At 47.1% G+C, this 26,489-nt stretch overlaps 1 protein-coding gene across 14 annotated transcripts in view; it reads right to left on the bottom strand.

Annotated features, from left to right (window-relative positions):
- LOC148532619 (uncharacterized) overlaps positions 1-26,489 on the bottom strand; it is a 61,530-nt gene that overhangs the window by 14,936 nt on the left and 20,105 nt on the right. For 2 of the 14 annotated variants that reach the window (XM_088467670.1, XM_088467683.1), the window contains 16 exons: positions 24,792-26,225; positions 24,260-24,305; positions 23,820-23,850; positions 23,097-23,135; positions 22,366-22,425; positions 21,760-21,912; positions 20,694-20,757; positions 20,492-20,524; positions 18,755-18,787; positions 13,641-13,673; positions 11,404-11,436; positions 7,920-7,997; positions 7,404-7,520; positions 6,876-6,989; positions 3,784-3,891; positions 3,445-3,534 (listed from right to left, as the gene is read on the bottom strand). In XM_088467670.1, coding sequence (XP_088323796.1) covers positions 3,445-3,534; positions 3,784-3,891; positions 6,876-6,989; positions 7,404-7,520; positions 7,920-7,997; positions 11,404-11,436; positions 13,641-13,673; positions 18,755-18,787; positions 20,492-20,524; positions 20,694-20,757; positions 21,760-21,912; positions 22,366-22,425; positions 23,097-23,135; positions 23,820-23,850; positions 24,260-24,305; positions 24,792-26,225 — 2,466 coding nt within the window. Of the gene's footprint in view, positions 1-3,444; positions 3,535-3,783; positions 3,892-6,875; positions 6,990-7,403; positions 7,521-7,919; positions 7,998-11,403; positions 11,437-13,640; positions 13,674-17,501; positions 17,535-18,754; positions 18,788-20,491; positions 20,525-20,693; positions 20,758-21,759; positions 21,913-22,365; positions 22,426-23,096; positions 23,136-23,819; positions 23,851-24,259; positions 24,306-24,791; positions 26,226-26,489 lie in introns of all 14 variants that reach the window. The other 12 variants (XM_088467673.1, XM_088467671.1, XM_088467674.1 and 9 more) reach the window with 12 other exon arrangements.

Raw genomic sequence — 26,489 nt, 5'->3', positions numbered from 1 at the left:
CATAATCTTCGTGAACACCCTCGGTGCCGTGGAGAGACCAAAGGGTAGCGCCCGGAACTGATAGTGGTGTTGAAGGATAGCGAACCTCAGATACCGCTGGTGTGAAGATGCTATCGGAACATGGAGGTAGGCGTCCTGGATGTCCAGGGACACCATGTAATCCCCCGGTTCCATCGCCAGAATGATGGAACGTAACGTTTCCATCCTGAACTTGGGAACTCTGAGGAATTTGTTCAGAGACTTCAAGTTGAGGATAGGGCGATGAGAACCATTGGGTTTCTGCACCAGAAACAGAGACGAATAATACCCCGTCCCTCGTTGTGATAGAGGAACGGGAACAATGACCCCTGCTTTCAGCAAGGACTCTATAGCCCCCTGAACCTGTAACGCCTTGGCCTTGTCCTGAGAAGGACTTGTGCAGAAAAACTGGTGGGGTGGTCTGTGCCGAAAAGACAGGGCGTACCCCTGGGAGACCACTTCTCGAACCCAGGCATCCGTGGTGGTATTGTGCCAGCACTGGGCAAATAGAAGAAGTCGGCCTCCCACTCTGAGGTCCCCCAGAGGGAGGCCCGTCCCATCAGGCCGCAGGTTTATCTTCCTGCTTGGAAGAAGGGCGCCGAGCACTCCAGGCTTGCTTCTTGGGTTTAGAGGCAGTCTTACTCGCAGACTGTCTCGGGAAGGACTGACCTTTCGCCTTACCCTGAACCCGAAAGGAACGAAAAGCCGAACTCCGAACCTTAGCAGGCAGTGCCGCCGAAGGGAGGAAGGCCGACTTGGATTTAGCCAGGGTGTCCACTATTTTGTCCAAGTCCGGACCAAATAGTAATTCCTCATTGAAAGGTAAGGCCTCCAGACCCTTCTTTGAATCAGAGTCCGCTCTCCAGGACCGCAACCACAAGGATCGGCGGCCAGACACCGCTGCAGCCGATACCCGCGAGGTCAGCAGACTAGCATCTAAAGAAGCTTCACCAATGTAAGAAGCAGCGTCCCTCATTTGTCCCAACAACGCCCGCTGGACATCCGGAGCGTCGTCTGGGAAGGTATCTTCCAATGCATTGGCCCACCCCTCAATGGCCTTGGCCACCCAGGAGATGGCCATGGACGGTCGGGCCACCGCCCCGGAGAGGGAGTAAATAGACTTTAAGCAAGTCTCAACTTTCCTGCCCGTGGGATCCTTCAGCGAGGATATCGACGTTAATGGTAAGGTGGCGCCCCGAGTTAAACGGGTGACATGGGAATCCACCGCCGGTGGAGTTTCCCATTTTTTACAATGTGCCTCAGGGAAGGGGTAATTAGAAGCCAACCGCTTCTGAGGAAGGAATCTCTTACTGGGCGCCTGCCAAGCTACCGCCATATGATCCGTCAACTGATCCGACAGGGGAAACACCGCAGAAGCCACCTTAGTTTTTTTGAAACTAGGAAACTTCGACTTAGGAACCGGTGCCTCATCCTCTATAAGAAGAATAGCTCGCACCGCCCTAACTAGTGCTCGCACATTAATGGACGACTTGGTATCCATTTCCTGGACCGAGGCGTCCGAGTCAGTGTCATCAGGGACCTCCCCATCATCTGAGGAACCCTCTGAGTCCGATACCTGAGCAGCCCGTGTCATGAGTGGGCGTTTTGAAATCCTAGAAGGCATGTCAGTCTGCAACATTGACTGAAAAGCCGAGGAAGCGGCCGCCAAATTTTGCACGGAGTTGGAGAGCACATCCACCCATGGTGGAGGAGTCGCCATAGGGGCCTGAAAAGGTACCACAGGCTGCTGCGGCACAGGGGAAGCCTGTATATACATAGGCAACCCCGCATAGGGACCTACTGATTGAGACCCAGGAGGACTCCGCAATAACTGCGGGACACCCGGGGAATGGGGGATGGTCGGCTGGGGCACCGCCCTAGTAGGGAGAGCAGTCGGGACCGACAGACGGTCCGCAATAGACACCAGCACTTGAGAAAACATCGCCCACGGTGGTTCCTGCGCCAGAGAAGGTCTGGATGGGCCAGGAGCCACCTGGCATCGACTACACAGGCCATCCTGTGACAAATCCTCCCTATCTACTCCTGCAGAACAGCGTCCGCAGGAGGCCAACACCGGAGACACTGAGCGCTCAACCTCCTCGTCTGACATGACAGAATATATTATATATCTGGCACCAGGGTAGAAGTAAAACGCACTCACCGGTGTGCTGAACAACAGCCCACAATATGGCACTGAGTAGCACACAACTGTATGTGACGGACCTCACAAATACGTGATCTATATAAGTGAGGTCAGTAGAAACGCCCCTCCCCCACACACCTGTAGGGCTTGTAGGAGAAGTAAAGGGATAGGTATAAGCTGACAGTAAGCGGAAAATAAGCACAGACAGGCAGCACTAGCAAAAGTCACATACCATGCAGAAGTAATACTCACTGCACCTTTACACTACAATCAACCTGCCCAGATTCAGTGTCTGGGAGGGCTATAGTGCTGTGTACGCTGTCCTTAATCAGGGGAGAGGTACACAGGGGGACCGGTCCGCGTGCTCCCTGAGATCTGCGCTGCCACTGGGAAAATGGCCGCTGGAGACCTCAGAGGAGGAGTGGCCGAGTAGATGCAGCTCAGCGACGCCAGACTACGTGCTGAAAGGCACGCTGAGCTGAGGGGAGGAGCCGCTGACAGGGAAGGCTTCCTCCCCTGGCTGGCCATAACCCCAGGGATGCTGGCTTCCCGCTTGCCCCTTTATCCCTGGTGGTCTAGTGGTCCCACGGGTTATGGGGGGGGGCCCGCCGCCACTGCCAGCAGCCTCCGGTCTGCCAGGACCGGAGGCTAAAGGACTGCATTTAAGGCATTCCGCGCGCCGCCGCTAGCCAGCGACGCGCGGCTTACCTGAATCCCCGGCGACTCCGGCAGCAGTCCTGGGAGGTAGACAGAGTCCGGCTAGTACGGACTCTGCCCTCCCGCCGCGATCCCCAGATCAGTACTGGCGTCGCGGCGCCAGTCGGGGATCAGAGCGGCAGCGTGGGCGTCTGTACAGACAGCCCTTCGCTGCCGTCTGTAGTAAAAAGAGATTAAAAATAAATAAAAAGCTTCTGGGGGCTGCTCCTGCAGCCCCCCTGCGCGGTGACCGACTCCGGCCTACACTGAGGTGCCTGTGGCTCGGGGGCGGGGTATAGAGGAGGACCCAAGTGCATCCTGGGAGCTAAAAGCTTAACTGTGTGGTGCCCATGGATCCTGTTCCAGCTATAACCCCAAGGTCAACCCTGTGGACCCCCTATGGACCCTGAAGTAGAAATGCCCATTAATGCAACTAGACAAGTAAATGACCATACAATGTATTATCTTTAACAATGCTTTTCCTACACAGCCGATGGGAACGTTCTTATTTTCTTCAGAGCAATCATTTCCTATATACTGTTAATATAACAGGGTTTATTTTCATATAATGCTCCGCTAACGTTTACCTCCAGGTCTGTCTGCTCCAGTAACAAATAACTTTTTAAGCACGTCAAAATAATTTCCCGTATCCAGCGGATTGAGAAGAGACACAAGATCTGTAAGGTAACACACAGTTTATTTGTCTATGTACTATGAAAATCTAAGTTACGGGAAGGTTCTTTTAAATTAAAATTAGCTGACTTGGTAGCACATAAATCATATTTATTCCTGCAAAAAGATTTTCAGTTTATTTCATTTTTATTATGACCCCCCCCCCTCCCTCCCTAATGCCAGTGGCAGAGTATGGAAGGGGAGACAAGCAGAACAATGACTTTAAGAATCGGGTATAATGAATAAATGACTACCTTGAGGTCTGTTCATAGGTGACACAACAGATGGTCTTGCATCGGGAATGAGCCCCTTCAGATTAACCGGGAAGCCTGGTAATAGTTGTGGTTGGTTTGTATTCACTGCTGATACCATAGATAGATAATTATATACACATGACTGTACAAGCCCATCTGTTAAAAAGGCCGTTAGAGGCACGGAGAAGAGCTGCAGGGGTCTCGGGCTCATTGGGAGGACCTCCGTTAGTAATACATGGTTTCCGCACTACGAACAAGTGTACGCATCCTCATTAGGGGCCCAGTTCTCAGGGGTTGGTTATGCGATCACACAATGCCGGTCGCCGGAATCCCAACTCATATAGATAAGTAATCTAACCTTTCTACTAACCCACGTTTCCAGAAGCCTAACCATAACCTTCCCCCTAGTGCCTAACACTAACACTCACCGTCAGGATCCCAGCCGTCGGGATTCTGACACCAGAATTTTGAGCGCCAGGATGCCGAATACATCCCGTTCTCGGAGTTGAGCAATTTTTTGCTTCTATGAGTGCGCAAAAATGCCTAAAAACTGGTACGGTGCATGCGTTACACTGCGTGTACACACGGACTCGCAGGAGCAATTGAGGTGCACGGTGTGTGATTTGTAACGGGCACTCAAGTCTCGATGGTGCAATCGGTGGTAGCCTCCACAAATGCACTAAGTGGGCATTCCAATCCTTGCACAGTCAGGCCGGGTACACATTAGGCGATATATTGGACGATATGTGGTTTTGAGGCAAATTGGAATGTCCTATCGTTCGTAACGTGTGTGCGCTAAATTGCGCGTTGTCGTGTGCCGTTCATCGCATTCTCCCATCTGATGTGCTGCACGTAAGATGGGACGATGTAATGCAGAATGGATTAGCAGATTGCGCCATTATACATATAGCATAGAGCAGTGTGTACGGACGGCGCAGTGTATCGCTTCATGGCGTTGTCTAGTCGCTGGGTACACACGTTGTGTAGTCTGTACCTAGCCTTGGACGCACACTTGTACGCCAAGGGGAAGGCTTATACTAGCACTGGCATAAAATCGCAGACGCCGCTAAAGTGGATGGAGCAGTCTGCGACTCAGAACCAGCCCCGATAAAATTCAATTGAAGCGTTTTTTTTTTTTGCGGCAAACACGTATTTTGTAGCGCCTGTGCACAAAACAAAATCCATGGGTAGATTTAGTCACACATTGCTCTTAAGGCTCCTTAAGTCTAGAGAAACAGAACAGGGGAGTGAGGGGGCGCGCACGTGTTAGTCGATTACAGTCAGGGTGCGCACGTGCAAATGATAGACGCAAACGCGACAATCAGAAGATGCATATTTTGCAGGGGGTCAACCACTGGTGCTAAATACTAATGAGGATGACGGCAGCCACTTCTGATTGGCTGAGTGTGTCCTACATGCTATTATTAGTGCGGCTGCTGAGGCCTATTCGCCTTAGTTAACAGATCAGCGTCAGAACAAAAGATTTGCATCCAAGGGGGAAGAAAACTTACGCGTGTGTTTATTTGACTGTAATTAATACTTTTACTTTGTATTTGCATCTGTATTTACATAAATGCGACTTTACTTTGTTAAATAACACTGTCCAGACGGGATGTACTTATGAGACCTGCGATCAATCCAGACACAACAATGCCGGCAGAGGATTTAACATAGGCGTCAAAATACCGACGCCTATGTAAATTCCGACAGGACGCCGGACCGATTGTCCAGCGCCGGAGTAAGTAGCGATGTAGCCGGGGATTAGGTGGGAGGGGGGGGAGATAAGGTTTAGGGACCCCCCTGGAGGGACTTAGGGTTAGGCACCCCCACGGGGAGGGTTAAGGTTGGGCTAGGGAAAGGGGGGGGGTAGGGTTAGTGACCCCCCCCCCCCGGGAGGGTTAAGTTTAGAGTGCAGGTGGGGGAAGATGGGTGTAGGCACTAACTGGGGGAGGTTAGGGTTAGGCACCCCTAAAGGAGGGTTAGGGTTGGGGGGGAGAGGGGAGGGTTAGATTACTTACCTCCGCTGTCTGGATTTCATCCGCGTCGGGCTAGCGCTGTCGGGATTTGCACCGGCAGCTACGCAAACGCCGGCATTTCCATCGCATCCCAACCACACACAGCCCGTCTTACGTTTATCACATCTTATTACAGTACTATATTGTGCATAGTAAGTGTACTAGCACTGTGTATCCCTATCCCCGGCATAAACCCAGTGCACATACTAGTTTTATCCTAGTATCAACCTGGTGCATATATTGCTATTTACTCCTGCCATAAACCAGCGCATCTCATAGCGTACCGCTTACCCTACGCCTGCAGGTCTTTTTTCTTTAAAATGAAATATGCATGTTCACAATGTGGACGTGTGAAATGCCGACATTCTGCACTGACTGGAGAGTTAGGCTGCGGGAAGGGGAGGGGCGCCAGGCTGCAGGAAGGGGAGGGGCGCCAGGCTGCAGGAAGGGGAGGGGCGCCAGGCTGCAGGAAGGGGAGGGGCGCCAGGCTGCAGGAAGGGGAGGGGCGCCAGGCTGCAGGAAGGGGAGGGGCGCCAGGCTGCAGGAAGGGGAGGGGCGCCAGGCTGCAGGAAGGGGAGGGGCGCCAGGCTGCAGGAAGGGGAGGGGCGCCAGGCTGCAGGAAGGGGAGGGGCGCCAGGCTGCAGGAAGGGGAGGGGCGCCAGGCTGCAGGAAGGGGAGGGGCGCCAGGCTGCAGGAAGGGGAGGGGCGCCAGGCTGCAGGAAGGGGAGGGGCGCCAGGCTGCAGGAAGGGGAGGGGCGCCAGGCTGCGGGAGGCTTAGGGTTATGCTGTAAGAGGTGAGGGTTAATGTTGACAAAGTCAATGTCGACATTACAACCATTATGAATGTAGAGAAAATATACAGAAAGCCATTGTTCAGAATATTCCCTGTAAATCAGTGTATAATTGCATTGGTTTATAAGAACGCTTTCCTACTAATGAGCAGCAGATAAAATATCTGCATTACATCCCCGTATGTCAGAGACAGAGGGGATATCATAAGACTGAGAAATGCACATAGGGGTTGGGTTAATTACCATACTGAGAACAGAAATACAAGCGTCACCGACGCACAGTTACCTTGAGGCCGATTCCCTGCCGTCCCCAGCGCTGGCTGTGTGTCCTGCGCAGGCGCCTTCTGGGCCACTCTGGCGCTCAGCAGACTTGGAGGCTGGCTTACATTTGCTGCGGCTCCTAACGGGCAGAGATTTATATGAACGGACGGGACTATACTAGTGCTGATATGCAAAAATAAACACATTACATTGAAGAGAGAGGTAACTATCATCATAAAGAGCTGGATTTATATATAGTAACTGGACTAATAAGACCCACGGATGTGTAAAGGCTCAGCATTGTGCGCCCATTTATAACTGGGTCCTGCCACACCGGGGAGCAATAGGACATACCAGCAGAGGTTATTTAACCCCAACCATGGGCAACATCAGCCATAGGCTCAAAGCCTGTAAAACACATTGCTCTTGGAACTCCAAACAGTACTATAATATATACGGGACTATAATATATACGGGACTATAATACATACGGGACTATAAAAGGAGGACTGTAACTAAAGGACTCAGTAATACGGAGAGAACAAACAAATACCTGCAGAAACTTTTGAGTCCAGCACCAGGGACATTAAAGGTTTGGGTGCACCAGCGGGTGCGGTGGTTTTGGCAGGAGATTGTGACGGAGGATTGAAGCGAGAACTTGTAGCAGGAGCTGAAACGCAGAGCCGGTAACACACAGTGAGAACGTAAGGCGCTGGGAGATAGCACAAGCATGTACTAATTCACTTTATTTATGTTCCAAGCAATATGGAAGAGGAGGGGGGGTACACTGGTGGACTACTAGGAGCATGTTAGATCACACCACATTAGCCCACTGTACCTCATCTACTAAAATCGGCCATGCCTCATGCCTCAGTAGTTATTGCTTATCTCCCCAACCCTTCCATGCTGAATTATACATTATAAACCCATGAGTTTTAATCATCCTGTATTACCATGATGATATCCAGCAACATGTGTCAGCACCATTGCTATTACTCATTCCTATGCAGGACTGGCTGATCATGTCTTCCCCATACACATAACCGCACGGACAGGAATGTGAACGTACCATTTGTTTTGGGAGGTTTCACTCCACCCTGGGCTCCGGTGGGTTTGGGAGGACTTGGTCTGGAATGTGAACTAGGAGCTGAAGGTGAGAGAAAGTAACACACACAAAAGACTTATTAAAAAAATGGGTGTAACACACAGTAGGCAGGGAGAGGAGGTAACACACACTAATAGTAAGAGTAGGTACACACACACCCCCCCACACACTAATAGTGAGAGGAGATAACACAGTAGGCAGGGAGAGGAGGTAACACACACACACTAATAGTAAGAGTAGGCACACACACACACACTAATAGTGAGAGGAGATAACACAGTAGGCAGGGAGAGGAGGTAACACACACTAATAGTAAGAGTAGGTACACACACACACACACACACACACACACACACTAATAGTGAGAGGAGATAACACAGTAGGCAGGGAGAGTAGGTAACACACACAAATAGTAAGAGTAGGTACACACACACACTAATAGTGAGATGAGATAACACAGTAGGCAGGGAGAGGAGGTAACACACACACACTAATAGTAAGAGTAGGTACACACACACTAATAGTGAGAGGAGATAGCAGTAGGCAGGGAGAGGAGGTAACACACACACACACACACACACACACACACTCACACACTAATAGTGAGAGGAGATAACACAGTAGGCAGGGAGAGTAGGTAACACACACAAATAGTAAGAGTAGGTACACACACACACACTAATAGTGAGATGAGATAACACAGTAGGCAGGGAGAGGAGGTAACACACACACACACACACACTAATAGTAAGAGTAGGTACACACACACACACACTAATAGTGAGAGGAGATAACACAGTAGGCAGGGAGAGTAGGTAACACACACTAATAGTAAGAGTAGGTACACACACACACACACACACTAATAGTGAGAGGAGATAACACAGTAGGCAGGGAGAGTAGGTAACACACACAAATAGTAAGAGTAGGTACACACACACACTAATAGTGAGATGAGATAACACAGTAGGCAGGGAGAGGAGGTAACACACACACACTAATAGTAAGAGTAGGTACACACACTAATAGTGAGAGGAGATAACACAGTAGGCAGGGAGAGGAGGTAACACACACACACACTAATAGTAAGAGTAGGTACACACACACTAATAGTGAGAGGAGATAACAGTAGGCAGGGAGAGGAGGTAACACACACACACACACACACCCACACACTAATAGTGAGAGGAGATAACACAGTAGGCAGGGAGAGTAGGTAACACACACAAATAGTAAGAGTAGGTACACACACACACACACTAATAGTGAGATGAGATAACACAGTAGGCAGGGAGAGGAGGTAACACACACACACACTAATAGTAAGAGTAGGTACACACACACACACACACACACACTAATAGTGAGATGAGATAACACAGTAGGCAGGGAGAGGAGGTAACACACACACACACTAATAGTAAGAGTAGGTACACACACACTAATAGTGAGAGGAGATAACAGTAGGCAGGGAGAGGAGGTAACACACACACACACACCCACACACACTAATAGTGAGAGGAGATAACACAGTAGGCAGGGAGAGTAACACACACAAATAGTAAGAGTAGGTACACACACACACACACACACACACTAATAGTGAGATGAGATAACACAGTAGGCAGGGAGGAGGTAACACACACACTAATAGTAAGAGTAGGTACACACACACTAATAGTGAGAGGAGATAACACAGTAGGCAGGGAGAGGAGGTAACACACACACACTAATAGTAAGAGTAGGTACACACACACTAATAGTGAGAGGAGATAACAGTAGGCAGGGAGAGGAGGTAACACACACACACACCCACACTAATAGTGAGAGGAGATAACACAGTAGGCAGGGAGAGTAACACACACAAATAGTAAGAGTAGGTACACACACACTAATAGTGAGAGGAGATAACAGTAGGCAGGGAGAGGAGGTAACACACACACACACCCACACTAATAGTGAGAGGAGATAACACAGTAGGCAGGGAGAGTAACACACACAAATAGTAAGAGTAGGTACACACACACTAATAGTGAGATGAGATAACACAGTAGGCAGGGAGAGGAGGTAACACACACACACTAATAGTAAGAGTAGGTACACACACACTAATAGTGAGAGGAGATAACACAGTAGGCAGGGAGAGGAGATAACACACACACACACACACACTAATAGTAAGAGTAGCTACACACACACTAATAGTGAGAGGAGATAACAGTAGGCAGGAAGAGGTCACACACACTAATAGTGAGAAGAGGTACACACACACAGCTAGGGAGAGGAGGCACACACACATGGATAGTGAGAGGAGGTACACACACACACACACACACCTACACCTAGTGAGAGGAGGTACACACACAGCGATACTGAAAGGAGGTAAACACACAGAGCTAGTGAGAGTAGGTACACACATGTACACTAATAGTGAGAGGAGGTACACACATGCACACTAATAGTGAGAGAAGGTACACACGCAGCTAGTGGGAGGATGTACACAGGCACACTGATAGTGAGAGGAGGTACACACATGCACACTAATAGTGAGAGAAGGTACACACGCAGCTAGTGAGAGGACGTACACACATGCACACTAATAGTGAGAGAAGGTACACACGCAGCTAGTGAGAGGACGTACACACATGCACACTAATAGTGAGAGGAAGTACGCACACACAGCTAGTGAGAGGAGGCACACACACACGGATAGTGAGAGGCGGTAAACGCACAGCTACTGAGAGGAGGTACACACACACACACACAAACTGATAGTGAGAGAAGGTGCACACACACTGATAGTGAGAGAAGGTGCACACACACTGATAGTGAGAGAAGGTGCACACACACTGATAGTGAGAGAAGGTGCACACACACTGATAGTGAGAGAAGGTGCACACACACTGATAGTGAGAGAAGGTGCACACACACTGATAGTGAGAGAAGGTGCACACACACTGATAGTGAGAGAAGGTGCACACACACTGATAGTGAGAGAAGGTGCACACACACTGATAGTGAGAGAAGGTGCACACACACTGATAGTGAGAGAAGGTGCACACACACACTGATAGTGAGAGAAGGTGCACACACACACTGATAGTGAGAGAAGGTGCACACACACACTGATAGTGAGAGAAGGTGCACACACACACTGATAGTGAGAGAAGGTGCACACACACACTGATAGTGAGAGAAGGTGCACACACACACTGATAGTGAGAGAAGGTGCACACACACACTGATAGTGAGAGAAGGTGCACACACACACTGATAGTGAGAGAAGGTGCACACACACACTGATAGTGAGAGAAGGTGCACACACACACTGATAGTGAGAGAAGGTGCACACACACACTGATAGTGAGAGAAGGTACACACGCAGCTAGTGAGAGGAGGTACACACATGCACACTAATAGTGAGAAGAGGTTTCTGAAAGGTAGATACCTGGCTGTTTGCCTGGCCCAGATGTTCTGGATGCTGAAAATGAATAATGATGTAATCAATGTTAAACAAAAAGATAAAACAATTAACAAATATAAAAACAAGTGTTGGAACAGTTCCGGTTACATTACTGTAACTTATATTCCCTGTAACTCAGACATGTGGTTCTCTATCATCCATGTTACAGTCTGCATTTCCTATGAGCTTCCCTCACCTGTTATCCTATTTAGAAGAACTATCAATACAGATTGTATAACTGCATTTCTGCACATTCACTACCCAGTGACCTGTTTTTATATAGTATGTCCATGCAGCACCCTTATATATCACTCTACACACATACTGTATACTGATGGTGAGAGAAGGAAACACACAGATGTAGAGGAGGAGGAAACAGACACTGATAGTGAGAGAAGGTGCACACACACTGATAGTGAGAGAAGGTGCACACACACTGATACTGAGAGGAGGTACACACACACTGATACTGAGAGGAGGTACACACACACTGATAGTGAGAGGAGGTACACACACACTGATAGTGAGAGGAGGTACACACACACTGATAGTGAGAGGAGGTACACACACACTGATAGTGAGAGGAGGTACACACACACTGATAGTGAGAGGAGGTACACACACACTGATAGTGAGAGGAGGTACACACACACTGATAGTGAGAGGAGGTACACACACTGATAGTGAGAGAAGGTACACACACTGATAGTGAGAGAAGGTACACACACTGATAGTGAGAGAAGGTACACACACTGATAGTGAGAGAAGGTACACACACTGATAGTGAGAGAAGGTACACACACTGATAGTGAGAGAAGGTACACACACTGATAGTGAGAGAAGGTGCACACACTGATAGTGAGAGAAGGTGCACACACTGATAGTGAGAGAAGGTGCACACACACACTGATAGTGAGGAGGTACACACACACACTGATAGTGAGAGGAGGTACACACACACACACTGATAGTGAGAAGAGGTACCCACACAGCTAGTGAGAGGTGGTACACACACACACAGCTAGTGAGAGAAGGTACACACACGGACACTGATAGTGAGAAGGTACACACACGCACACTAATAGTGAGAGGAGGTACACACACACAGCTAGTGAGAGAAGGTACACACACGGACACTGATAGTGAGAAGGTACACACACGCACACTAATAGTGAGAGGAGGTACACACACTGATAGTAAGAGACGATAGACACACACACAGATAGTTAGCGTAGGTACACACACACAGATAGCGAAAAGAGGTACACATGCACACTGATAGTGAGAGAAGGTGCACACACACTGATAGTGAGAGAAGGTGCACACACACTGATAGTGAGAGAAGGTGCACACACACTGATAGTGAGAGGAGGTACACACACACTGATAGTGAGAGGAGGTACACACACACTGATAGTGAGAGGAGGTACACACACTGATAGTGAGAGAAGGTACACACACTGATAGTGAGAGAAGGTACACACACTGATAGTGAGAGAAGGTACACACACTGATAGTGAGAGAAGGTACACACACTGATAGTGAGAGAAGGTACACACACTGATAGTGAGAGAAGGTACACACACTGATAGTGAGAGAAGGTACACACACTGATAGTGAGAGAAGGTGCACACACTGATAGTGAGAGAAGGTGCACACACTGATAGTGAGAGAAGGTGCACACACACTGATAGTGAGAGAAGGTGCACACACACTGATAGTGAGAGAAGGTGCACACACACTGATAGTGAGAGAAGGTGCACACACACTGATAGTGAGAGAAGGTGCACACACACTGATAGTGAGAGAAGGTGCACACACACTGATAGTGAGAGAAGGTGCACACACACTGATAGTGAGAGAAGGTGCACACACTGATAGTGAGAGAAGGTGCACACACTGATAGTGAGAGAAGGTGCACACACACACTGATAGTGAGAGAAGGTGCACACACACACTGATAGTGAGAGAAGGTGCACACACACACTGATAGTGAGAGAAGGTGCACACACACACTGATAGTGAGAGAAGGTGCACACACACACTGATAGTGAGAGAAGGTGCACACACACACTGATAGTGAGAGAAGGTGCACACACACACTGATAGTGAGAGAAGGTGCACACACACACTGATAGTGAGAGAAGGTACACACGCAGCTAGTGAGAGGAGGTACACACATGCACACTAATAGTGAGAAGAGGTTTCTGAAAGGTAGATACCTGGCTGTTTGCCTGGCCCAGATGTTCTGGATGCTGAAAATGAATAATGATGTAATCAATGTTAAACAAAAAGATAAAACAATTAACAAATATAAAAACAAGTGTTGGAACAGTTCCGGTTACATTACTGTAACTTATATTCCCTGTAACTCAGACATGTGGTTCTCTATCATCCATGTTACAGTCTGCATTTCCTATGAGCTTCCCTCACCTGTTATCCTATTTAGAAGAACTATCAATACAGATTGTATAACTGCATTTCTGCACATTCACTACCCAGTGACCTGTTTTTATATAGTATGTCCATGCAGCACCCTTATATATCACTCTACACACATACTGTATACTGATGGTGAGAGAAGGAAACACACAGATGTAGAGGAGGAGGAAACAGACACTGATAGTGAGAGAAGGTGCACACACACTGATAGTGAGAGAAGGTGCACACACACTGATACTGAGAGGAGGTACACACACACTGATACTGAGAGGAGGTACACACACACTGATACTGAGAGGAGGTACACACACACTGATAGTGAGAGGAGGTACACACACACTGATAGTGAGAGGAGGTACACACACACTGATAGTGAGAGGAGGTACACACACACTGATAGTGAGAGGAGGTACACACACACTGATAGTGAGAGGAGGTACACACACTGATAGTGAGAGAAGGTACACACACTGATAGTGAGAGAAGGTACACACACTGATAGTGAGAGAAGGTACACACACTGATAGTGAGAGAAGGTACACACACTGATAGTGAGAGAAGGTACACACACTGATAGTGAGAGAAGGTACACACACTGATAGTGAGAGAAGGTGCACACACTGATAGTGAGAGAAGGTGCACACACTGATAGTGAGAGAAGGTGCACACACACACTGATAGTGAGGAGGTACACACACACACTGATAGTGAGAGGAGGTACACACACACACACTGATAGTGAGAAGAGGTACCCACACAGCTAGTGAGAGGTGGTACACACACACACAGCTAGTGAGAGAAGGTACACACACGGACACTGATAGTGAGAAGGTACACACACGCACACTAATAGTGAGAGGAGGTACACACACACAGCTAGTGAGAGAAGGTACACACACGGACACTGATAGTGAGAAGGTACACACACGCACACTAATAGTGAGAGGAGGTACACACACACAGCTAGTGAGAGAAGGTACACACACGGACACTGATAGTGAGAAGGTACACACACGCACACTAATAGTGAGAGGAGGTACACACACTGATAGTAAGAGACGATAGACACACACACAGATAGTTAGCGTAGGTACACACACACAGATAGCGAAAAGAGGTACACATGCACACTGATAGTGAGAGAAGGTACACGCACACTGAACGAGAGAAGGTGTACACACACACACACTGATAGTAGGCACACACGCAGACTAATAGTGAGAGGAGGTACACACACACGCACACTAATAGTGAGAAAAGGTACATACACTGATAGTGAGCGTACGTACACACAGATAGCGAAAAGAGGTACACATGCACAATGATAGTGAGAGGAGGTACACATGCACACTGATAGTGAGAGGAGGTACACACCCACTGATAGTGAGAGAAGGTACACACACACACACTATGAGAGAAGGTACACACTCAAACTGATAGTGAGAGGCGATACACACACACACTGATAGTGAGAGAAGGTACACACACTGATAATGAGAAGGTACACACACACACACTGATAGTGAGAGGAGGTACGCAGACTGATAGTGAGGAGGTACACACGCACACTGAGTGAGAGGAGGTACACACACGCACTGATAGTGAGAGGAGGTACTCACACGCACACTAATAGTGAGAAGAGGTACACACTGATAGTGAGAAGAGGTACACACACACACACAGAGAGAAGGTACACACATGGACACTGATAGTAAGAGAAGGTACACACACACACATAGTGAGAGAAGGTATGTACACCGATAGAGAGAGGAGGTACACACACACACAGATAGTGAGAAGAGGTACACACACACACACACTGATAGTGAGAAGATGTACACACACACACTGATAGTGAGAGAAGGTACACACACACTGATAGTGAGAGGAGGTACACACAGAGAGAGAGAAGGTACACAGACTGTTAGTGAGAAGGTACACGCACACACTGATAGAGAAGGTACACGCACACACTGATAGAGAAGGTACACACATGCACACTAATAGTGAGAAGAGGTACACACACTGATAGTGAGAAGAGGTACACACACTGATAGTGAGAGGAGGTACACACACTGATAGTGAGAGGAGGTACACACACTGATAGTGAGAAGAGGTTTCTGAAAGGTAGATACCTGGCTGTTTGCCTGGCCCAGATGTTCTGGATGCTGAAAATGAATAATGATGTAATCAATGTTAAACAGAAAAGTAAAGCAAATGACAAGTATAAAAAAAAGTGTTGGAACAGTTCCGGTTACATTACTGTAACTTATATTCCCTTTAACTCAGACATGTGGTTTTCTATCATCCATGTTACAGTCTGCATTTCCTATGAGCTTCCCTCACCTGTTATCCTATTTAGCAGAACTATCAATGCAGATTGTATAACTGCATTTCTGCACATTCACTAACCAGTGACCTGTTTATACATAGTATGTCCATGCAGCACCCTTATATATCACTCTACACTAAATGTGCAATCAGATGAGGTAACACACACACACACACACACACACACACACACACACACACACACACTGATGGTGAGAGGAGCAAACACGCACACACTGATGGTGAGAGGAGCAAACACGCACACATACTGATGGTGAGAGGAGCAAACACGAACACACTGATGGTGAGAGGAGCAAACACGCACACACTGATGGCGAGAGGAGCAAACACGCACACATACTCATGGTGAGAGGAGCAAACACGCACACATACTCATGGTGAGAGGAGCAAACACGCACACATACTCATGGTGAGAGGAGCAAACACGCACACATACTCATGGTGAGAGGAGCAAACACGCACACATACTCATGGTGAGAGGAGCAAACACGCACACATACTCATGGTGAGAGGAGCAAACACGCACACATACTCATGGTGAGAGGAGCAAACACGCACACATACTCATGGTGAGAGGAGCAAACACGCACACATACTCATGGTGAGAGGAGCAAACACGCACACATACTCATGGTGAGAGGAGCAAACACGCACACATACTCATGGTGAGAGGAGCAAACACGCACACACACTGATGGTGCGAGGAGGAAACACACACACACACACACTGATGGTGCGAGGAGGAAACACACACACACACACTGATGGTGCGAGGAGGAAACACACACACACTGATGGTGCGAGGAGTAAACACACATATACACTGATGGCGAAAAGGAGGAAACACACGCACAAACTGATGTAGAGGAGGAGTAAACACAGACACTGATAGAGAGAACAGGTAAACACACAGAGCTAGTGAGAGGAGGTACATACCCACACTGATGGTGATAGGAGGTACACACACACTGATAGTGAGAGAAGGTACACACACTCACACTGATAGTGAGAGAAGGTACACACACACTGATAGTGAGAGAAGGTACACACACACTGATAGTGAGAGAAGGTACACACACTCACACTGATAGTGAGAGAAGGTACACACACTCACACTGATAGTGAGAGAAGGTACACACACTCACACTGATAGTGAGAGAAGGTACACACACTGATAGTGAGAGAAGGTACACACACTGATAGTGAGAGAAGGTACACGCACGCAGCTAGTGAGAGGAGGTACACACATGCACACTGATAGTGAGAAGAGGTTTCTGAAAGGTAGATACCTGGCTGTTTGCCTGGCCCAGATGTTCTGGATGCTGAAAATGAATAATGATGTAATCAATGTTAAACAAAAAGATAAAACAATTAACAAATATAAAAACAAGTGTTGGAACAGTTCCGGTTACATTACTGTAACTTATATTCCCTTTAACTCAGACATGTGGTTCTCTATCATCCATGTTACAGTCTGCATTTCCTATGAGCTTCCCTCACCTGTTATCCTATTTAGAAGAACTATCAATGCAGATTGTATAACTGCATTTCTGCACATTCACTACCCAGTGACCTGTTTATACATAGTATGTCCATGCAGCACCCTTATATATCACTCTACACTAAATGTGCAATCAGATGAGGTAACACACACACACACACCGATGGTGAGAGGAGGTCACACACACACCGATGGTGAGAGGAGGAAATACACACACATACTGATGGTGAGAGGAGGAAATACACACACATACTGATGGTGAGAGGAGCATACACGCACACATACTGATGGTTAGAGGAGCAAACACGCACACATACTGATGGTGCGAGGAGCAAACACGCACACATACTGATGGTGAGAGAAGCAAACACGCGCACATACTGATGGTTAGAGGAGCAAACACGCACACATACTGATGGTTAGAGGAGCAAACACCCACACATACTGATGGTGAGAGGAGCAAACACACGCACATACTGATGGTGAGAGAAGCAAACACGCGCACATACTGATGGTTAGAGGAGCAAACACGCACACACACTGATGGTGCGAGGAGGAAACACACACACACTGATGGTGCGAGGAGGAAACACACACACACTGATGGTGCGAGGAGGAAACACACACACACTGATGGTGCGAGGAGTAAACACACATATACACTGATGGCGAAAAGGAGGAAACACACACACACACAAACTGATGTAGAGGAGGAGGAAACACAGACACTGATAGAGAGAACAGGTAAACACACAGAGCTAGTGAGAGGAGGTACATACCCACACTGATGGTGAGAGGAGGTACACACACACTGATAGTGAGAGGAGGTACATACCCACACTGATGGTGATAGGAGGTACACACACACTGATGGTGAGAGGAGGTACACACACACTGATGGTGAGAGGAGGTACACACACACTGATGGTGAGAAGAGGTACACACACACTGATAGTGAGAAGAGGTACACACACACTGATAGTGAGAAGAGGTACACACATGCACACTGATAGTGAGAAGAGGTTTCTGAAAGGTAGATACCTGGCTGTTTGCCTGGCCCAGATGTTCTGGATGCTGAAAATGAATAATGATGTAATCAATGTTAAACAAAAAGATAAAACAATTAACAAATATAAAAAAAGAGTGTTGGCACAGTTCCGGTTACATTACTGTAACTTATATTCCCTTTAACTCAGACATGTGGTTTTCTATCATCCATGTTACAGTCTGCATTTCCTATGAGCTTCCCTCACCTGTTATCCTATTTAGCAGAACTGTCAATGCAGATTGTATAACTGCATTTCTGCACATTCACTACCCAGTGACCTGTTTATACATAGTATGTCCATGCAGCACCCTTATATATCACTCTACACTAAATGTGCAATCAGATGAGGTAACACACACACACACACACACACACACACACTGATGGTGAGAGGAGGAAACACACACACTGATGGTGAGAGGAGGAAACACACACACACACACACACACACTGATGGTGAGAGGAGGAAACACACACACACACACACACACTGATGGTGAGAGGAGGAAACACACACACACTGATGGTGAGAGGAGGAAACACACACACACTGATGGTGAGAGGAGGAAACACACACACACTGATGGTGAGAGGAGGAAACACACACACACACACACACACACTGATGGTGAGAGGAGGAAACACACACACACACTGATGGTGAGAGGAGGAAACACACACACACACACTGATGGTGAGAGGAGGAAACACACACACACTGATGGTGAGAGGAGGAAACACACACACTCTGATGGCGAGAGGAGGAAACACACACACACTGATGGTGAGAGGAGGAAACACACACTGATGGTGAGAGGAGGAAACACACACACACTGATGGTGAGAGGAGGAAACACACACACACTGATGGTGAGAGGAGCAAACACGCACACACACTGATGGTGAGAGAAGCAAACACGCACACACACTGATGGTGAGAGGAGGAAACACACACACACTGATGGTGAGAGGAGGAAACACACACACACTGATGGTGAGAGGAGGAAACACACACACACACTGATGGTGAGAGGAGGAAACACACACACACACACACACACTGCTGGTGAGAGGAGGAAACACACACTGATGGTGAGAGGAGGAAACACACACTGCTGGTGAGAGGAGGAAACACACACACACTGCTGGTGAGAGGAGGAAACACACACACACTGCTGGTGAGAGGAGGAAACACACACACACTGATGGTGAGAGGAGGAAACACACACACACTGATGGTGAGAGGAGGAAACACACACTGATGGTGAGAGGAGGAAACACACACACACACTGATGGTGAGAGGAGGAAACACACACACACTGATGGTGAGAGGAGGAAATACACACACACTGATGGTGAGAGGAGGAAACACACACACACTGATGGTGAGAGGAGGAAACACACACACACTGATGGTGAGAGGAGGAAATACACACATACTGATGGTGAGAGGAGCAAACACACACACACTGATGGTGAGAGGAGGAAACACACACACACTGATGGTGAGAGGAGGAAATACACACATACTGATGGTGAGAGGAGCAAACACACGCACATACTGATGGTGAGAGGAGGAAACACGCACTGATGGTGAGAGGAGGAAACACACACACACACTGATGGTGAGAGGAGGAAACACACACACACACTGATGGTGAGAGGAGGAAACACACACACACACACACACACACACACACACACAAATAGGTTACTGAAAGGTAGATACCTGGCTGTTTCTCTGGCCCTGGTGGTTTGTAGTCTGAAAATGAATATTGATGGAATCAATTTTAACAAGAAAAAAGATACAACAGTAAAGAACAATGACAGCACATTCCCAATTACAACACTACTAATATAGAGAGATCGATGACATGAATAGCACATAGATCACATACTAACTTGTTACAGTTCCCTGTACACGGAATTACCTTTACTCTTCTTGGAGGGCGGGGGAGAAGTATGGCCTTTTTTCTGCTTTAGTTGTAAAAACGCCTAGGAGAAAGGACAGAGCTGGTTACATGTTATACAGGGGAGACACTGCCCAGTGCTATATGAGCCCCCATGTGTACAATGACAGACACCGGCGCAGAAGAAACAAAGCGCTTCACTGCGTCTGACATCGGCGGTGCGTGCCACTCAGTATCAGGCCCAACATCTACTGAATTAAGTGGAAAGTGACACAAATCTGTGGCCGTGGCCCCACTCATTCTAGCTGCACACTGATTTATTAAGGCAGCAGAATCCGAAAGTGAAGGGAACGTAATCAGTATATTGCAGTGTTTGGTATCGTTCTGGTATTACATACATTATCAGGGGGTAAATATAGCTAAGAGGCATCATGTGGATGAAACGCGTTGGTGGCTCTAAACAGAATTTTACTTTGAGATGAATTAATTTCTAGTTACCCCTATAAAATGTATGTATATACCTGTCTTATGTACATGAAATCCATTAGAGTATGCTATAGGTAAACCCCTATAGACTCATTAGTCCTCATTCAGAGATCCACGGAAACCCGATGGTTAGACCTCCGATGTTTAACTGCACGTGCGCAGGACCTGTAATGCGCATGCGGATCAGGTTCTGCGTTGCCAAATGCAGCACGGCTGCAGAAGTCAGGTGAGTGACAATCTGCAGCTGTTTGGGGGGAAGGGAGGGGGGAACATCTACAGAATAGGGTCGTGTCTGCCCCGTTTTGTAGCCATGCTAAGGCCAGGGTCTGCGTCTTCCGACGCAGCCTCACTGGCCCCGGCAGCATGGAAACACCGGCGATTCTGAGTACACGGGGGGTTGCTCAGATTCCCGATGTTCATGCAGACCTTATGCTGCGTTTTCGGACACAAAAGTAGATCACAAAAGCCGGCAGTGGGCGCCTTTCTACTAGACTTCTCCTGCTGCTTTTCCATATTTCGCACAGTCGCTGTGTATAGAGCGGACACTACAAAGAGGAAAGACGGTGAAACGCGTACAGCATGGACTCTGGGAGACCCATACCTGCTTTTCTTCTTCCAGCCTCTTTTTTTCTTCCATGATTCGTAGCTTCAAATCTTCGGTGCGTTTCTTGTGTCGTACCACAGCACAGGTCAGCATATCCGTCACTTTCCAGACAAAGTGAACATCGTCGTCATTTGAAATGCAGAAGTTTTTCTGAAAGAGAAGATGACAGAAGGACGTGGAGTTTTCATAGGTGAAGCGTAGCGTTAAAATGTACTCCATTGCATGATTGCAACAGTCACACAATTCCGGTCTTCATTCCCCACAATGATCCCGCTCTTTACCCCAGAGGCTACGTAAAGGTGTCACCGGTTGGTAGCTGGAAGACTCTACATGTGCCTTGTTCTCTGCTAGAGAAACATCATTCGATTTTGGGGAGGATGCAGTAGATAATAGGGGGTATATTTTTAATCCTGTGACATTTTAAATACAGGTATTTCAATTTTTTTTTAACGTTTTGAATATGAGAGGAAACGCGTCAGAATCCAATGGTTGACTTATTAGTCTTCATCTTCCTGTGGTCTAAAGAACCTGAGTGACTGCCTTTGATATCGGAATTACCAGGACCATACCTGATCAAAGTTTACCAAAGTTAAATCCACCTACCAAGAAATCAAACAGCTCTTCATTGCACCAGAAATCCTCCGGGTCACAATCACTAAACTCCTATAAGAAGACGAGAGAGAGAGAGAGTGGGCTTAAATGAACTTTACATCTTTCACACACTTTGTTACTAGAGGTAAATGATTGAAGCGAGAATGAAGCAGTGCCGTTTGCCGGAGCAGCATCATGGGAGGCCACCGGACTCGGTCGTGGAGAGCCAAGATCAGTAGGGGGCTGATGATCAGTCCTCCGTAACCCACTTCAATGTATGAAGGAGGTATCTATGGCCATTAGGGGTGATCTATGAACAACTGGTAGGGGGTTTGGATTAACTCAACATAGGGAATAACTGCTGGATAGGTGGGATTCTACTGCCACTGGGGTGGGGGGAGTAATTCTTCAATGGGGTAGGTAATGCCACTGTGGGGATCTATTGCCACTGGGACGGTGGGGATAATGTTACAATAAGGACCTATGGACGGTGGGGATTCTAGACACACTAGAGGACACTTTTTTGTCTGTACTAAAAAAATTTCAATACATTTTAAAAAATATATATATATTTTTTTTTTTACGTAATTATTATTAAACTTTTTTTTACTACGATGGGGAAAAAAAAAAAGTCAGATTAGTGGTTCCTACACTGAGTGAAACAACTTTGTCACGCGTTATAGCCTAGGTTTAAAACTACCTTTTTATAGGGATTAATTTATCTATAGAGTGTAATTTCTTACCATACTGCGTACTTCCATGTCACTGTCATAGTCCTTATCCTGAAAGGCACAAACGAGTTGAAACTCTTTAATGCATTAAATAAATAAATCCGCTGTGTGGTTCTAAAGTAAGATCAGAGGCAGAGCTAGGTTATGTGGTGGTTAAGTACAGTAGAGTAGTGTGATTATGCCTTTTAGGGTTTTAGATTTCTTACTGTATGAAACTCTAAAAGGATCAATATTGCGCGTTTCGCAGAATGTGATATTTGCGGGCCATAGAGTTTTCAGTAACTCCACCCCAAGATAATTTAGCATAATAGAAAAATTTATACTGGATACTACACTGGAAACACCTTTGAGTACCTGAAAGAGAGACTCTTGAAATCACCTGTTGAAAACTCAGAAACTCTCAAGCTGCGAATAACTGAAACTCATTAGCAACATCTGTAACTATGGCCACAGGAGAAAAAAAAAAAAACGTAAATGACTGCATGGATTGATTTCCTGGCCAAATTCACAGCATTCAAATTTAAATAAGCAATATGTTTAAGAGTTTTCAACCGGCAATTTCAGACACAAGTCCAATTTCAACTGCTAAGGGTTAATCCATTATTTCATAGTATCTAGCATAGTGATATTTGTTATGCACGATCATTTTTACCATTTAAAATAATATTACCCCCCCATTGTACATTGTACCTAAATCACAGCAATCTTTATGAAGGAAGATATTGCATTACTCACCTGCTTCATGCTATACCCAGGATAATTTTTGCTGTTTACAGGGGAAAAAAATATATATATTTGGGTTTACATCTGCCAATACAGGATTTAGCAAATTCCATCACAATCACAAGTAAAAACATACTTATTGCCAGTGGCTTCACCATGCAAACATGGGTGGAGAGACAGAAACTAACCCCATCTGGTAGGTTAAAAAGATAGAAGGTTGCTGGCACTGTAATTCTGGACAGTCCCTGAGACAAACCATTAATATTTCATAGACGCTAGGGGTAAGATTGCTTTGGCATGGCAGACTGGGTCCCAAAACGCTTTAAAACATTACTAACATAATTGCAACAGCATTATATAAATGTACTGCAAAAGGCACCATACAAGCAGACATACAACCCCAGGATTAATCAAACAAACTTTAATCACCAAAATGCAATATATACACTTACCGGATTTGTTCTCTTCTCAAACTGGCTTCATGAGCTGCTTTCAGTTCTGTATTGATAAAAGCCAAGGTATAGTTCATAAACAGTGTGTCAAGTCTTATCAGGGCTGTGCCCAGGACGCTAAACTGATGGGGCTGCTAAGTTGTTTGCCCTGGCGGCAACTGTCCAGCTTGTAGGGTGCTTGGGGGAGCACCCTTCTGCCTGGAGAGGCGCTGGGTCTGTCCATAGGACCCACACAGCGCCCATTTCTAGTCTAGTTTATCCAGGGACACAGGATTATGGTACAGACCCTGCCTCCAGGAGGCTGCATATCAAGGTTTGGCTAAACAGACGCACGGAGTGTCTGGGGGCGCAACATGCTGACAGTGGTTGCGTTCACAGACGCAGAGCCATTTACATAGGAGGACATATTCAGGCGGAGAAGCTGCTCTTTTAAGTTTCAATGGCGACCAATGGTGCGTCTAAATACAAGTCTTAATCTAAGCTAAATATTATATTATGGAAAGAGTGGAATGAGTAAATGATGAAGAATTACCTCGAAATGACGTGCCTCCCACACGCACCACATTTCGGACATCAATGTCACCGCAGTCATCTTTTACTGCTGCTCCAATTAGGCGCATCCTAGATCGAAGATCAACGTCACCACCTGGTGCGTCTGAGAAACGGCTGCGTTTCCTGGTTTTCTCCTTGGCGCTACCAGTGACGCTTTGAGACAATTCTAAACTTTTGCGGTTTAGAGTCCGAATATCAATGTCACCGAGGTGCTCTTGCATGGCTGCGCCACCTCCACCACCACGCTGGAAGAGCAGGTCAGCATCACGATTTAATAATCGATTTTCAGTGTGGCCACTCTGTAACGCTGAACCGCTTCCGCCAAAATGTTGATATGGGGGGACATCTCCAACTTCACGCTGATATGGGAGGCCCTCTCCAATGTCACGCTGAAATGACTGGCCACCGTCACGCTGAAATGACTGGCCACCGTCACGCTGAAATGACTGGCCACCGTCACGCTGAAATGACTGGCCACCGTCACGCTGAAATGACTGGCCACCGTCACGCTGAAATGACTGGCCAACGTCACGCTGAAATGACTGGTCACCGTCACGCTGAAATGACTGGCCACCGTCACGCTGAAATAGTGAGGCATCACTACTCTCACGCGGAATTAGCCTGCCATTGTCGTACTCCAAGAGGGGCCTAATTCCACTGTTGCACTGAATTGAGGGATTACCTCTGCTGTCATACTGAAATGGAGGGCCACTTCTGCTGTCATATTGAAATGAGGTACCACCTACATGGTCATAATTAAATGTAGGGCCACCTCCTACATCACGTTGACTTGTTGGGCCTCCTCCGACATCACGTTGAAGCGATGGGCCACCTCCGACATCACGATAAACTGTTGGGTCACTTCCATATTGAACGGTTGCGCCACCTCCACCGTCACGTTGCATTGTTGGGCCTCCTCCGATATCACGTTGAAATGATGGGCCATCCGCAAAATTACGTTGAACTGTTGGGCCACCTCCTACATCACGATAAACTGCTGGGCCACTTCCATATTGAAATGTTGTGCCACCTCCACCTTCATGATGCATTGTTTGGCCTCCTCCAACATCACGTTGTAGTGATGGGCCACCTGCAAAATTACTTTGAACTGTTGTGCCACCTCCACTGTCACGTTGAACTGACGGGCCACCTCTACTGTCACGTTGAACTGACGGGCCACCTCTACTGTCACGTTGAACTGACGGGCCACCTCTACTGTCACGTTGAACTGATGGGCCACCTCTACTGTCACGTTGAACTGACGGGCCATCTCTACTGTCACGTTGAACTGACGGGCCATCTCTACTGTCACGTTCAAATTTCAGCCTACCTCCACTATCACGTAGAAATGACGGGCTACCTGCACGATTCGTTGGTGCTGGATTATCCAGCTCATCCTCACAAGGCCAAAGGTCTAAACACAGAAACAAACAACAAAAAAAATTACATTTCACATATAAACGGGGATCTACATGAAACAAATTTAACTGCACTCACAAAAGCAATGTTAAAAGGAAAATTTAACGAGCCGATGTGACGTATGCTATAAAAAATAAAAGAACAGTGGACAAGTCATTCTTATAAAGGGTTAACTGAAATAATATAATTATATAGTGTTAGGAAATATAAAAAGATGAAAGGAGGAAACATATTTTTCTTGCACTAGGATACTTAAGTC

Source organism: Taudactylus pleione, unplaced genomic scaffold (genome assembly GCF_031769625.1).
Source record: "Taudactylus pleione unplaced genomic scaffold, aTauple2 ptg000073l, whole genome shotgun sequence".
NCBI lineage: Eukaryota > Metazoa > Chordata > Amphibia > Anura > Myobatrachidae > Taudactylus > Taudactylus pleione.
Note: the sequence above shows the minus strand (reverse complement) of the source record. Positions and strands in the feature narration are given on the sequence as shown.